The 14,965-nt window shown below is 36.5% G+C and overlaps 3 protein-coding genes and 1 pseudogene across 3 annotated transcripts in view; 1 reads left to right on the top strand and 3 right to left on the bottom strand.

Moving 5' to 3' along the window:
• Positions 1 to 1,603, bottom strand: part of LOC21412245 (desiccation-related protein PCC13-62) — a 16,670-nt gene extending 15,067 nt beyond the window's left edge. Inside the window, exon 1 of the mRNA XM_024161958.1 lies at positions 1,517 to 1,603. Within this exon, the coding sequence (XP_024017726.1) occupies positions 1,517 to 1,603 (87 nt within the window). The remainder of the gene's footprint in view (positions 1 to 1,516) is intronic.
• Positions 1,604 to 3,182: 1,579 nt separating this feature from the next.
• On the top strand, positions 3,183 to 4,624 carry LOC112090502 (annotated as a pseudogene).
• A 1,138-nt stretch (positions 4,625 to 5,762) lies between these two features.
• On the bottom strand, positions 5,763 to 7,604 carry LOC21392429 (desiccation-related protein PCC13-62). Its single transcript, XM_010092504.2, has 3 exons — positions 7,165 to 7,604; positions 6,785 to 7,010; positions 5,763 to 6,419 (listed from the first exon to the last, which is right to left on the bottom strand). Exons 1-3 carry the CDS (start codon positions 7,485 to 7,487, stop codon positions 6,039 to 6,041), a joined length of 930 nt encoding a protein of 309 aa, XP_010090806.1. The 5' UTR covers positions 7,488 to 7,604; the 3' UTR covers positions 5,763 to 6,038.
• Positions 7,605 to 11,242: 3,638 nt separating this feature from the next.
• LOC21392428 (bifunctional protein FolD 2) lies at positions 11,243 to 13,486 on the bottom strand. The gene is made up of 5 exons (XM_024161944.1): positions 13,226 to 13,486; positions 12,935 to 13,118; positions 12,629 to 12,786; positions 12,301 to 12,513; positions 11,243 to 11,778 (listed from the first exon to the last, which is right to left on the bottom strand). The coding sequence occupies exons 1-5, from the start codon at positions 13,343 to 13,345 to the stop codon at positions 11,548 to 11,550; spliced, it is 906 nt and encodes a 301-aa protein (XP_024017712.1). The 5' UTR covers positions 13,346 to 13,486; the 3' UTR covers positions 11,243 to 11,547.
• Positions 13,487 to 14,965: the final 1,479 nt, after the last annotated feature.

The following is a 14,965-nucleotide window of genomic DNA, read 5'->3' as shown; positions in this document are numbered from 1 at the left end:
GAGGTCGGATGGCGGAGATATCATGACGGGAAGAAATGGGAATTTCAGAACTTCCCCCGGCGATTGCGGCTGATTCCGGCGGGGTTGGAGGTCGTGCCGCATGTCGTTGAACTCAGCTCGTCGAGATCTTTCTATTGACACCGGCGGTGTCAAAAATGGAGGTCGGAATCTTAACTTGAGTATTTGGCCATTGATGGTTTGTGTGAGAGAGAACGTGAGAGGAGAGAGAGAATGAGCGAGAATAAGAGAAAGAAAGTGCAAGAACCCTAAAAATTTCACTATATAAAGTATCTGATTAAGGCAAGATTACGTGCCTGATCTTATCCTCAATTATTTCCTCTAAACAGATTAAATTTATACTGATTAGAGGTAATTAGTTTAGCTCACGTAAGTTAATCTACTACTTACAGTCCAATATCAATTTCTGAATAATTAAATATTGTTTTATATTCTTACTCGCGTAATATTTCAAACTGTTTCAAGTCTTGAAATTAATTTTAGACTGAACAAATTCTAAATTTTAATTTTCTGTATTCTATCCCGAGAATGACGTTTCTGACAGTGTCAACTCCCGAGCTCATATTGTATCCATCTACTATAGGTATTTATCTTGTGACTTTAACCTAACTGTTTGGCAATTAAGGATTTTTTTCTTCTTTTAAAATGTCAGTGCGTTTTTTTTATATGCCGCTAACATCGTGCTGTGCTTAGAGATTCTTGAAATTAAGATTCTCAAACTATACTTGTACTGAAAATTATTCTGCCTTAAAATACGGTGAGAATTTATCGATCGAATTTACTTGATCGAAACATGAACTTAACATGAAATTTGCTATAGAATTTAGGAATACATATATTAATTCCATAAATCCTCCATTCACAATATAACATAATATTTTCTAAGAAAATCCTTGGCTTAAAAATACATGAATTGTATTATTTAAGGTCTGAAATTTTCTCAGTCATTACACTACCCACGGAAGATGTTAGCATAGGCGCAGATGGCAGAGCACAAGCAACTCGATCCACATCCCAAGGAAGCCCCTGAGAATTTCAGCTTAATATCCCAAGGTTGCGTCTGGATTTGGAGAATGTCAGTTGTATAGGAAATGATTACAAGCCTCTAAAAGCGCCTGGAACGGATCACTAGCTATTACAGGGATCTACAGAGCCGTAATGGAGGGACAAATTGGATGAGTGAACAGTCCAAAAGGTAATGGCAGGCTACGGTCTGAACAAAAGAGGCCATAGGCCACTCGAGTGGGCGGGCCTCATGAAGGAGACAGTCAAATGGTCCAAACCGCCTACCATTGGGCAGAGACTCATGCAATATCCACTATAAAAGGGAAGAGCCCCCGAGAGAGAGGGGGATGAATTTTTTTTTCCTTACGCATTTGTAACTTGTAAGAACAAAGACAAGAGAAATACAATACAGTGGATGTAGCTCTTGATTAACAGACTGTGCCACTATAAAATTCCTGTGTGTTCTTACTTTCATAAGCATAATCTCACTTACTTCACAACCTAGCAAAAACCCTACTACGAATTCCAGCATATTCAATGAAATCCTAAGTTCCAAACCGGTAACCCAACGGGCTACCATGGGGTAATCCGGTAAGGTCTTTTTGACGAAATTCCACCTTCAACAGTTGTCAAAACTTTTTAATAGGTGACAACTTAATTCGTGTTCTTTTTAATTTTAGCAAAAAATCCCTAAACTTTATCCATTATTTAGTTAACGGATTTTCACCTATCAGTTCATTTGGGAATGAAATGACTTAGGGGCTATTCGGCAGGGTTAAAAACTCAAAAAAAGGTAACTCGAGTTCCAACTTTATTCAAGTTCATGTTCTATTAAGTTTGAACTCGAGTTTGAACTCAAGTTTGGGACTAAAACTCGAGTTCAAGTTTCCCCTTCAACTCGAATTCAGAAACTCAAACTCAAATTATTGAACAGTATTTTTTCTATTCTTAAAAATGCTATAACTTTTTCGTTTTAATCCTGATTGAGATTATTTATTTCTATGCGTTGACAACGAAAAAACGAATAAAATCTAAAAAAATAAAGAAACCCAAAATAAAAAATAAAGAAGAGAAATTGGGCCATGTTTCCCGGGGGAGGCCACCTTTCACATAATCTCTCGAACGAGAAAAAAAAAAAAAAAAAAAGAAGAATCGGATGATCACTCAAAACTAGTTTTTACATTTTTTTCTTTCTTTCTTTTGACTCACTCAAACACAAACTCAAAAAAGATTATTATCTCAAACCATAACTCAAATGTACACAACCAAATACAAACTCAAGTTACAACTTTAAATCAAGTTATAACTCAAATTCAACTCAAGAACTACACTCAAGTCACACTCTAAAAGAACAGGCCCTTAATACCCAAAAAATAATCAAGAAACAAAACTTCAGAGGAAAAAAAAAAGGCACTTGTAAAACAACGATAAACAGAAAACCAACAAAGTATTTACCGATGGTTTTAAAATTGGTTTTGTACTATGAGGATAAGCAGCCGTCTTTTAGTGTTTTTTGCATTATTGCATATATCAACTAAATGAAATATAGAAGTTTTAAGGAAACAAAAATTTTGCTAACGGCACATGAGACAATTTAACTTCTAGTGGTGCAACTGGTTTTCTAAGTCCTAGCAAATACTTAAAAAAGTAAATGTGTGTGTGTGTGTAATATGTATGTAGGAGACGAATATTCAATATTAGAATAAGACTAGCCATGTGAGGGGAAATTCAATGTGATCAAACTATAAAATAAAAAAATAATAATAAAAAAATAGTCAATGTGATCATGTTTTTTATGGCCGTTTGTTATTCTTTATCATTATTATTGCGTTTACTCAAAAGATTATAAATAATATAAGTAATAATCGTGCATCACACCCATATATAAAGAAAATAAAACATTGTCGTTTCATGTAACGACCACGATACAAACCATAAAATTACTGCTTTTTAATCAGGGATTTGGCTCACAAATTTAATTAATATGCGCATCAGGTGCACATGTCTATTTAATTATTATCTGAGATGTATTATTGATCTTCACATGACGTATCAAGATCATGTGAATAGTTTTTTTTTTCTTTTTTTTCTTTCTGAAGAGCATGTGAATACTTGACCATAATATAAGGCCAATTAATCAGCGACTCCTAATGCCAACAATGGAGTCCAACAAGAACCAGAACGTTCTTCACATAGCAGTGTTCCCATGGCTAGCTCATGGCCACCAAATGCCATATTTTGAGCTCTCCAAGTTCTTAGCTCAAAAGGGTCACAAAATTTCATTCATTTCAACCCCTAAACACCTAAACCGCCTCGCAAAACTGATTCCTCAAAATCTTTCCCATCTCCTAACCTTGGTTTCACTTCCTTTGCCTCGCGTAGATGGATTGCCTCGAGGCGCTGAGTCAACCTCCGAGTTACCGACCGACAAAGTCCCTTTCCTCAAGAAGGCCTACGACAAGCTCCAACTCGGCCTGGCTCAGTTCCTCAAAGACTCAAACGACATAAACTGGATTATCCATGACTTTGCCTGTCACTGGCTATCCCGAGTTACGAGTCCACTCGGGATCAAGTTGGTTTGCTTTCCCATATTGAATGCTACAGCATTGTCGTTTTCGGATCGCCATTGGAGATCTTAGGCGGCTACCTACAGAAACCAAAGGACTTCACCGTCGTCCCAGCATGGATGGAGTTTCATTCCAACAACATCGCTTACAAGCCGCATGAGATTGCGAGCCATTGGAGCTGCATGGACTCCGAGATTTCCGATCATCAGCGGTGGGCTCAAGTGGTTCTGGGCACCGATGTTGTGATCGTTAGAAGTTGTCCTGAGTTTGAGGCTGAGACACTGAGTCAACTCAAAAGGCTTTACCAAAAGCCAGTCCTTCCAGTTGGGCTACTACCACCTTCTTTGAATGATGATAACTCCCTAGAAGATGAGAAATGGAAAGGTTTGAAACAATGGCTTGATAATAAAGAAGAGAAATCAGTGGTTTACACTGCGCTCGGTACTGAGGTGAGTTTGAGTCAAGATTTAATGCACGAGTTAGCTCATGGGTTAGAGAAATCCGGGTTGCCCTTTATCTGGGTGGTAAATGATCGCCCGCTAGTTGAAGGAATTTTTGGTTTGGATATAGTTTCACCTGGTTTCGAAAACCGGGTCTCGGGTCGGGGCTTGGTGTTGAGAGGTTGGGCGCCCCAGCTTGGTATTTTGGCTCACCGGTCGGTCGGCGGGTTCGTGACTCATTGCGGTTGGAGTTCTGTTATCGAGGCACTCGAGTTTGGGCGGGCTTTGATTTTGTTTCCTGGGGGAAGCGCGGATCAAGGGTTGATTGCAAGGTTTTTGGATGGCCAAAATGTAGGGTTGGAAATACCCCGGGATGACAAAACCGGGTCATTTACACGTGACTCAGCGGCCGAGTCGATTCGGCGAGTCATGGTTGACCAAGATGGAGAGCAACTCAGGGAAAAGGCACAGGGCATGAGGAAGATTTTTGGTAACTTAGAACTTCAGAATAAGTACTTGACTGAGTTTTCTGAATTCCTTGTGAATAAGAGCTGGAAAGGTGATGCAGGGGACTCAACCGCTAGTTTAACGTGATACGTTTACTTCAAAGTTTATTTAATATTATGTCGTTTCTTTCCTTTCATAAAGTTTCTGAGCATTTATATTATTTCTGTTTTAGATGAAAGCGTACAAAATGCTTGTTATTGGCATTGCCAGTTGGTACTACTAAGGGTGTGTTATAAGGAGGGAATAGTGATAGTAATGGTAATACAAATGAGAATGGAATAGAAAAAGAATGCACTGGAAACAAAAATTAATTCTTTTACTTGGTTAGAGTTATGAAATAACTTCAGAATGAAATGAGATTGATTGTGTGTACACAAAACTATCCTCAATAAAAAAATCAAATTACATAATCAATGTTTCTTTTGTTTTTAGTTTTTTTTTTTTTCATGAGATTGTTCTCAACATTAATCAAGTTCAAGATACAATTTTCTTTGCCGAAGAACAACTATAAATATGAAAAAACACAATCCAGAGTTTACCCAAATGTGGAAAAAATCATTGTCTGAGAACAATTATGTAATACCCCAAATGTAAAAAAAGACCATAATCAAAGAACACCTACAAATCTGTAATCACTATGCAATAAAACCATTTTGAAGAACAAACTCATATCTGAAAAACCAAAAATCTGAACAAACTAAATCTGGAAAAAGAAACCCATTAATTTCTGCGTACAAACACATAGAAATGAAATCCATGTCAACAATAGAACGAAATCGGCTACAATTTCAAAGGAATTTTTCCTTTTGGGTACAAAACCATCATTTTTTACACATGAAATTGTCTTCTGCTGTGAGGAAGAAGACTGACAGACTAAAAAAGACAATGGACAGAGCCAAACTCGGCTAGTGAAGCTTCAATTCGACAGTGGAATGTCGATTTAGGCGCCACTTGGTGTGAACTCCGACGATCTCCGGCTGTGCTCAATGCTAGTTCCGGCGGTTGGATTTGAGAAAGAAGAACATATGGGTTTTGATTTTCGTGTACTTTGTGTTCAGAAGATGGAGAGGATAGTCAGGGAAAAAATAATTCCACCAACGTCAGAATCACAATTCCACTGAATCATGGGATGAATGGCATTTCCACCAAAATGGGTGAATGGGCTTTCCATTAGAAAGGCCTTTCTGATAAAAATTTCTTAATCAAACAAAATATTCAGGCCTTGACAGAGGAATTGTCTTGCTTTTCTATTCTATTACCTCCAACCAAACACACCTTAATAGTTGTAGATGTAAGAATTAAGAATCAACTTACGAAATAAAAACAAGATTCCCTGATGACTAATGGCAATTTACTAAGTCCAAACCGCATTACTATCACGGATAATATTATTCTTATCAGAACACACTTAACTAATAGCACTATTATTACTTCACTTATTCTAAGTTTTCACAGCCGTTCCTTATTCATGCCGAGAGCCAACAATTGTGAGCAAGGGCTCCTAATAACCTTGGTCAAGCAAACTCCTGGCTATGTTCCCATTGGCACCACGAGGGAAGAATCCGCCGGGCTTCGATTCGTCGCCGGTTCCGTATATTGTCCTCAAGATCTCCGTCTCGGTTCGCGCATAGGAGAGGGAGTAAACGTCGGCCGACAGGATGTTACTGGTGGTCCGGTTCTCCGCCCCGAGCTCCAGTGGTACTCTTAGGCCTTCGTCTTTTATGCCACACGTGGCGAGCTCGTCAAAAAGAGATGAAATAGCAATGGTAAATTGTTCAACTGTTATCTTATATGGATACACTTCCTCTTTGCCTCTCTCGTACAGCAATGCGCGTATAACTGCATCCTGGCCAGACTCCACGCCCAAGAGTTTAGCCACTAACTGCATGTATCACGTCCGGCAATAAAGAAAACATTTACTACGTGTATAGTCTACAATAATAAACATGTATACATGGTTTCTTTATTTTATGATGAACGTTTAAATACTATAAGATTTTTATCCTGACATTTTTTTTCCATTACATATGAAAATAGAAGGGAAAAAAGAAAAACACCCTTCCTCGTTTTTTATGAGATGGAATTTTTTTTTTTTCCTTTTTTTTTTTTTTTTTTTTTGAAAAGTATGAAAGTTTCAGTTTTTCACCAAGCAGATGATTCTGAGGAATTGAAGTCTAGACCATGTGAGATAAAACCACAAGCCTGGCTGAGCAAGGAAAGAGGTTTTAGTGAAGGGGTTAATCTTACTCTCCGAGAAGATTTAGACTCGAGATTTGGAATGGCGCCAACATAGCCTACTAGCCCCACATAAGGTATTAAGTAAATTGTTAGGAGAAAGTTGAGTGAGTTCTTGTATGGGTCAAATGGAGGTTTCAGAGGGTAACCAACTGCTCGGTCAAATATTTCTGCGAAAGTCTCACGGCTGATATTTATCAAAGGCCTAGGAAATCCTCCCACTTCATCAACAATGGCCCTGCATGCATGCGTTTCACATTTTTTATGGTTAAAAGAAATATAAAATAATCGTAACGACATATATACATGTACATATATATATATATATATATTATAACATGTAAAAACGTTCATCAAGTAGTTAATAGTTGATGTTTTTGGTACTGACGAACCTGATATGGCCAACTTCTTGATAGGCAAACTCCTCAGTGATCCTATAAACAAGATCGTCCAGATTGGCCTTCTCACATCCAATAGAAGGAGGGCCACCTTTGGCCAGAGATTTATTTATGGAGTCGAGGCCTTTCCCGGTAGCTGCACACAAGAACAACTGCGCCTCCAAGAATTCTAAGTTCAGAGCAAACTCAATCCTATCGGAATCGTTGGCTTTAACGGGCCCGCATAGAGGAGGCGGATAAGTATCCCACGCAACGCTCAGTTCCAGAAGAACAAGAACAAGAACAAGAAAGGAAAGGAAAAATGACGGAACCCCCATTGTCTATTTCAATGTGATGATATTGGCTGAGGATACAGGGGGAATGTTATGTTACATGCTTTTATATATTGACATGCAAGAAAGATTGGATTTGGATATACCACCAAAAGATGAAGACTTTTTGTGCTTTCTGTAGCACATTGGAATCTTGGGAGCTAGCGAACGTGTACGACACATCAAATGATCATTTTGTCCAAATAAGGTCTAAGTCATCACGTAATCAGAATTAGCAAGTAACTGTTGACATATGACATTATGAAGCAAACATACAAACCAACCTTATTTCTGTGAGTAATTAGATGGCGTTCCGAATTAACAAACAAAAAATAACGTCACTGTTAAAGTACAGACTCGTTTAAAACAACCAGATCAAGAAGCTAGCCAAGTGCTTATGATGGAGGGAATTAAGCATGTACCACTTTTCTGTCATGATATGCTTTTTCTTCAAGTACATAAATTGAATTTAATTTGCTGCTTGCTAACGTGTAAATCATATCTTTGATATTGTCAGACTAAATTAGGCAGATACCGAACTGCTAATTCATCACCCAAACCAAACTTTGTACGAAGAATTAAATGCTTGTGAGTGTGTCCACGGTTGGAAAAATAGTTTGGAAACCTTTTTTTTAAGGTATTATTTTGATACTCAAATTTTGAATAGGACCCACTTCGTGTTAATGACGATTAATTTTAGATTTGTGTTCTCTCACACGAGTAGATCGAAATAATAAATTTATATCCTTAAAATGGTGAGCGGGTGAATAAGAAATTGAGTCTTGAAATAATCCCATGAAGTTGGAAAAATCAAAAGAAAACTCCCAGAATGTGATCTCGTTTTTCCACATGATCAAAAAGAGATGAGGTCATTTTCTTCTCTAAGAGCATCTCCGAGAAAATTCTCTAAATTTTAACTAAATTCTAGCTAAAATGACTAGAAAATTATTTTAGCTAGCAACTTTTTAATGAGTCGCTCTAACCATACTTCATATTTTAGCTAAATATAAATTATTTTAATATTTATTAAATTTAAAATATAAATAATTTTATTAAATTTAAAAAAGAGTTTACATTTATTACAGTTAAAAGAATAAAATAATATAAAAATAACTTCATGCTAGCTATATTTAACAAGTGTGAAAGACATTCTCTAAAATAGCTAACCATTTAGCTAATGGTTGAAGTGGAGAAAAGTTTATATATATAAAGGGGGGAAAAAATTTTTAAAAAAAAAAAAAAAAAAAAAAAAAAAAAAAGCTAAATCATTAGTTGTTTTAGCTAAAAACATGTAATGCTCTAAGCCGTACAAAAAAGATTCCACTTCTCATTTGAGACACACTAAAATTTTAGAGTTTTCTTCTTCTCTAAGAAATTCTTCTTTTGGTTCTATATGGGGTCTTATCCTGTGATGAAGCATTCGATCTTAATTTTTTGTTATTTTGGATTTTGCTGTTTATTTGAAATGAAACTTCTGAGATTGAATTTCATTAATAATATTATAGGTTAATTAACATCTTTCATTGATTTCATTACATGATGAGTAACTCTCCCGGAAGTGTTAGAGGTTTTATGTGTTCTTTTCCTTTTTCTTTTTACATTTAATACTCTTAAGTAGTTTATGTTAGGTCTGTTTTTCGGTCGGTGTCACAAAAAGTGTTATAACACTGATGACAAATACGTGCAGATGGATATAATTTTTCTTTAATTCAGCAGTAGCAAATTACAAGTGCAGAAAGATCAACAGAAACATAAAAGACATCTGCACGTATTTGTCATCAGTGTTACAACAAATGTTATAACACTCTTTGTGACACCGACTGAAAAACGGACGTAACAATTGGTATCAGAGCGGTTAACCAACCGTTTGTTTGGTGAGGTTTTGAGATTTGGTCTGTCAGGGATGGACTTTCTGAAAGAAGGTTGCTCAGTTTCGCACCTTCCTCTTCTTGATGGATCCAATTATTCATATTGAAAAGCTCGCATGAAAGCGTTTATCAAGGCAATCGATGAAAAGGCATGGCGTGTTGTATTGATTGGATGGAAACATCCAGTAACCATGGACTCTGAAGGGAAAGAAGTTATGAAGCCTGAAGAGAAATGGTCCACTGAAGAAGACAAATTGGCAAATAACAACTCAAGAGCGCTAAATGATATTTTTAATGGAGTGGATGCCAATCAATTCAAACTCATTTCTACATGTGAGTCGGCCAAGGAGGCTTGAGAAATTCTACAGACGGCACATGAGGGCACGGCAGCCGTGAGACTATCAAAACTTCAAATTCTCACTACCAGGTTTGAAAACTTACGCATGCTTGAAGATGAAACAATTTCTGATTTCAATTCGAAGTTATGTGATATTATTGCTACTGAGGCTTTTGTACTTGGTGAGAAAATTTCTGAGGAAAAACTGGTGAGGAAGGCATTGAGATCACTCCCTCGAAGGTTTGCTTACAAAGTGACAGCTATTGAAGAGGCCAAAGACGTGCGGTCAATGAAGCTTGACGAATTAATGGGCTCTTTGCGTACTTTCGAGATGAACCTGAATGAAAACAAGAAGGAGAATGAGAAAAACATTGCTTTTCAAGCCGAAGTTGAAGCAGTTGAATCCGATGATGAAAAAGACTTAACCAAGTCCATAGCACGGTTATCAAAGAATTTCAACAAGGTGATGAAGAAGTTCAATAACAAGAACCACACACCAAACTTTAGAAACTCAAACCATTTCTAGAAGACTAAAGCTGCAGTAAATAACACAGAGATGAAGACAAAAAATAGGGGTATTCAATGCCGAAAATATGACGGTTACGGCCACATTCAATCCGAGTGTGCCAACACTCTAAAGAAGAAGAAGTCACTGAATGCGACGTGGAGTGATGAAGACTCTGAAGGCAGTCAAGAGGATAAAGACCATGTGAGTAACTACGCCTCCAAGAATTCTAAGTTTAGAGCAAACTCAATCCTATCGGAATCATTGGCTTTAACGGGCCCGCATAGAGGAGGCGGATGAGTATCCCACGCAACGCTCAGTTCCGGAAGAACAAGAACAAGAACAAGAAAGGAAAGGAAAAATGACGGAACCCCCATTGTCTATTTCAATGTGATGATATTGGCTGAGGATACAGGGGGAATGTTATGTTACATGCTTTTATATATTGACATGCAAGAAAGATTGGATTTGGATATACCACCAAAAGATGAAGACTTTTTGTGCTTTCTGTAGCACATTGGAATCTTGGGAGCTAGCGAACGTGTACGACACATCAAATGATCATTTTGTCCAAATAAGGTCTAAGTCATCACGTAATCAGAATTAGCAAGTAACTGTTGACATACGACCTTATGAAGCAAACATACTAACCAACCTTATTTCTGTGAGTAATTTGATGGCGTTCCGAATTAACAAACAAAAAATAACGTCATTGACTAATATGATTAAAATTTTCAATTAGAATTTGCTTATCATAGTTAAAGTACAGACTCGTTTAAAATTAGGACTAGGTTATTGAATAGTGTTGTGTGTGTTCAATATAGATCTCATCCATCCAATTGGATGAACTATCTAGTTTTGTTTTGCTTAAATAGGATCAGCCCTTCAAGTAGATAAATTATAAATAAACCCGTCGTATTTCATTCAAAGAATCATTTCCAATGCCAGATAGGGACGTCCAGCTACCAACCATTTTTTCATCCATTTCGCTAATCAACTCACTGATATGTAATACAATTCATTTTGGCAATAAGAAAACTACAAGCAAACAGAAATTAAAGTGTTTGATTTATACAAGTCATTTGAGAAAGAGCTCAAAGATACAAGCATGTGATGTATTAACCAATAATTACGGAAAAATAAATCTAGTTGAGCAGTACCATCAACTTTCCAAAACGCGCAATTTCATTAACAAGTGATGTACTCGGAAAGGAAAATCCGGACATTATGATGGGATTTTGTAACAAGAAAACAAGAAATCCATAGAATTATGGATACAATTTGTCCTGAGACATCTTTATCCCAGAATGGAATTTCTTTTATCTTATTCTGCAGCGTCTTAAGCAGACAGAAGCTTTACTGGACGATAATGCGCTTGGCGCCTTCCAACGTATTCTTGAGAAGCATTGCGACGGTCATTGGCCCCACCCCACCCGGAACAGGAGTTATCCATCCCGCTACCTTGCATGCTTCATGGAAATCTACATCTCCAACTAACCTATAACCTGACTTTCTGCTTCGGTCATCGACAGCATTTGTGCCAACGTCAATAACTGCAGCGCCCGGTTTGATCCAGCTGCCCTTGATCTGGAATTGTACGAGTAAATTTATGAATAAATACATAAAGAAAATCATTGCGTATATATCAGACACCAAACACACCATTAAGAACTAGCGTCTACAAAACAATGAATAGGTAAAGAAAAATTTGGGAGCGTGATTTTTTGTCTTACGGGATATACTAATGTATTATACCAGGAACCTATCTGCTACTTCAAACCAGTAACGGCAATTGATTAAAGCTTTCTAGAGTTGATGGGTAATGGAAAAGACCCTCTGTTTATTTTTCATTCTCTTGGTTAAGCTAGTTTTTAATTTCGTATTTATTTGATGCTTGAAGTATTTGAGATTTGAGAATATAATCTTCAGTGTTTGTTTTATAGCTAGGTATAAGAATCAATCGGCTTCCTCTTGCAGCAAATTTCGATAGAAGTTACCAAACTCAGTACTAGTTAACTAACAGGAAGTCATACAATGATTAAACGAGGAAAAGTAAGCAGACAATTCCTTTGCTAACGAAGAGTAAACATAAGAAAATCAATGAATTACCATCATTGGTTGCCCTGCTGCAGCAATAACAATGTCCGCTTCGCGGATGGCTTTTTCTGGCTCGGAAGAACGCGAATGCACAATGGTAACTGTAGCATCTGCTTTCAAAAGAAGCAACGCAACCGGCAACCCGACTATGTTACTTCTGCCGACCACAACTGCGTTCTTTCCCTTCACACTTATACCACTTCGCGAGAGAAGCTCGAGGCACCCCTGCAGGCAAAGAAAAGGCAACGTTTAAAACCAATAAAATCTTCAATTTTGTAGTTTAACATCTGCTTACATATTCAACACACACACCCAAAAAAAAAAAAAAAAAAAATCTTGCCTTGGGAGTACAAGGAAGGAACAGAGAATCTCTGCCTTTCATTGCGAGCTTCCCGATGTTAAGAGGATGAAAACCATCGACATCCTTCTCAAGGCTGATTTCACTCAGAACTTTCTCTTCGTTTATATGCTTCGGCAATGGAAGCTGAACTAGTATACCTACGATGAATTCACAACAACAACAAAAAGACGAACAAACAAACGAACAAACGAACACTTTCAACACCCAAACAGATAAATAATCTAATAACAGTATATCGAAATTTATGAATCTGCGCAAGAAAAACGAAATGGAAAGGATTCAAACCGTGTACATCGGGATTGGCGTTGAGCTCGTGGACTTTGCAGATAAGGTCGGATTGCGAAACATCCTCGGGAAGATCCAAATCGAAGGATTTGATTCCAACTTCAGCGCAAGCCTTCCTCTTCATACTCACATAGCTCTGAGAATCCTTTCTGGTCCCGACAATCACCACCGCAAGTCCCGGCACCTGAGAACCAACACACATTTTACCAATTTTTTTCGATTTCTCGTTCGGCAAAGAGTTTTGGTTGGTTTTCCGTGATTTTTGTAATTGGAAATCGTTTAGGGACTGACCTTCCCGTATTGCTCGGAGAGATGGCGGACTTCGGCGGCGATCTCTGATCGGATGGTCTGGGCGATGGCTTTGCCGTCGATTATTGTGGCCTTGTGATCCGACGGTGAGGATGACGCCATTGAAGAGTTTTCTTTTTTCTTTTTTTTTTCCTTAGGAAAGGATAGTGTGCGACTTCTTTTGTGACTGTAAGAGTGAGTGCCTGGTTTTTTTTCCTAATTTTAATTCGTAAAGTTAGGAACTTTCCACCGATATTATTTGTTTAATACATGTGCTTCTGAGTTCTTCGTGGCAATTTAACGTTAGATGTATTATATATTTTTAAGATATGATAAATATTTATTAATTTTGATTTTTTAAACCTGTTTATTTTGAAAATAAATTTTTAATATTTCATCAAGAATAGATACTAATAAAGTAATAAATTATTTTAAATAAAGAAAATAATGAATTAATGTTTAAGTTGTAATTTATTTTATCATATGGCGTGGTAATTTTATACATAAAAGATTTAAAATAAATATTCTACATTAATTAGATAGATATGTGAAAAAAGAGAAGATATTATTTTACAAGAGAAATCAATTTCAGAGAAGAAAAAAGCAAAAACAAAAAAAAAGTCATTATGAAAGAAAGAAACAAAAAGAAAATGATAAAGAATTTATGACAATTTTACTGAGTCTTATTCACCAAATTAAAAATATGAGAAAATTGTATAATTTCCTCTTAAAAGTGTACGGGTCTAATTTACTCTTAAAAGTGTACGGGTCTGACTTTTTACTCTTCATTATTGATTAATACTCTTTTGTTAGTGTAGTTATTTGACTAAAAAAGTTATTAATTAAAAGTAAGAGGTAAAAATTCTAATCCATGCACTTTTAAGAAGTATTTGTCTCATTTCCTTAATTAATATTTTAAAAATTTTAAGTGATATCAAAAGAATAAAAAAAGAAGCACATGAGGATAAAATAGATAGACCATGTTTTTGAATAATAAAAAGAGAACTCTCAACAATAAATATAGTTAAAAAAAATTAATTACTGTATACTAATTATAACCAATGGTTTGATATATATGAAAGTGAAGAAGAAGAAGAAAAAAAAATAGATGGACCAAATTTTTTAATAGTATTCAACAAGAACTATCCTTTATAATATAGTAATAGAAACAAACTATACTTTTTAAGTTGGATCTAATCAAAATCATATCAAAATACAAGTCAAAACTCATCATTTCCCGCTTTCTTTGACTTTGAGCATGTGGGATAGGATTTGCAAGCAATCTAAAAATTGAAATCCGATATTGTTGTTTGGTTGGTTGTCGGATTCCCGACCTTAGAGATGGAGAACTGGATCTCCTTGGTGAGTTTAGTAGGTATTTAGTTCAGCTTTGTGGCCAAGGATAGGTTGTGATGTTGATGAGTGGGTGTTTGTCGAACCTTCTTTTGCTTGTGCAAGGCGCAACTCTCTGAATTCATGCTTCCTTGGGGATGAAGCTGGGGGAAGGGAGAGTTAGTGGAGTTTTGCTCAGTGACAGAAGTAGTGTTGTGGCTGGCCTCGCTGGTGGATACATATAACACCCTTAAGAATTAAGTATGTTTAATTATACTAATTGTGATTTATTAGTATGTCTCATTTAATTTTCTCAATTAATCAAGAAATTTTTAAGTTACTTTTAGTATTCACAATTCCACTTTGGAAGTGTGTGGAAATACATACTTCCACCATTTCCTTTTATTTACC

This window comes from Morus notabilis, unplaced genomic scaffold (assembly GCF_000414095.1).
Source record: "Morus notabilis unplaced genomic scaffold, ASM41409v2 Scaffold650, whole genome shotgun sequence".
NCBI classification, from domain to species: Eukaryota; Viridiplantae; Streptophyta; class Magnoliopsida; order Rosales; family Moraceae; genus Morus; species Morus notabilis.
This window is presented reverse-complemented; position numbering and strand designations above follow the sequence as displayed.

Coding starts and splice junctions, on each gene's coding strand:
- LOC21392429 (XM_010092504.2), bottom strand. CDS start 7,487: ATGGGGGTTCCGTCATTTTTCCTTTCCTTTCTTGTTCTTGTTCTTGTT. Junction 7,011..7,164: donor CAAGAAGTTGGCCATATCAG/GTTCGTCAGTAC, acceptor GCATGCATGCAG/GGCCATTGTTGATGAAGTGG. Junction 6,420..6,784: donor AGTCTAAATCTTCTCGGAGA/GTAAGATTAACC, acceptor TGATACATGCAG/TTAGTGGCTAAACTCTTGGG.
- LOC21392428 (XM_024161944.1), bottom strand. CDS start 13,345: ATGGCGTCATCCTCACCGTCGGATCACAAGGCCACAATAATCGACGGC. Junction 13,119..13,225: donor TCTCCGAGCAATACGGGAAG/GTCAGTCCCTAA, acceptor GTTGGTTCTCAG/GTGCCGGGACTTGCGGTGGT. Junction 11,779..12,300: donor CAGCAGGGCAACCAATGATG/GTAATTCATTGA, acceptor GTACAATTCCAG/ATCAAGGGCAGCTGGATCAA.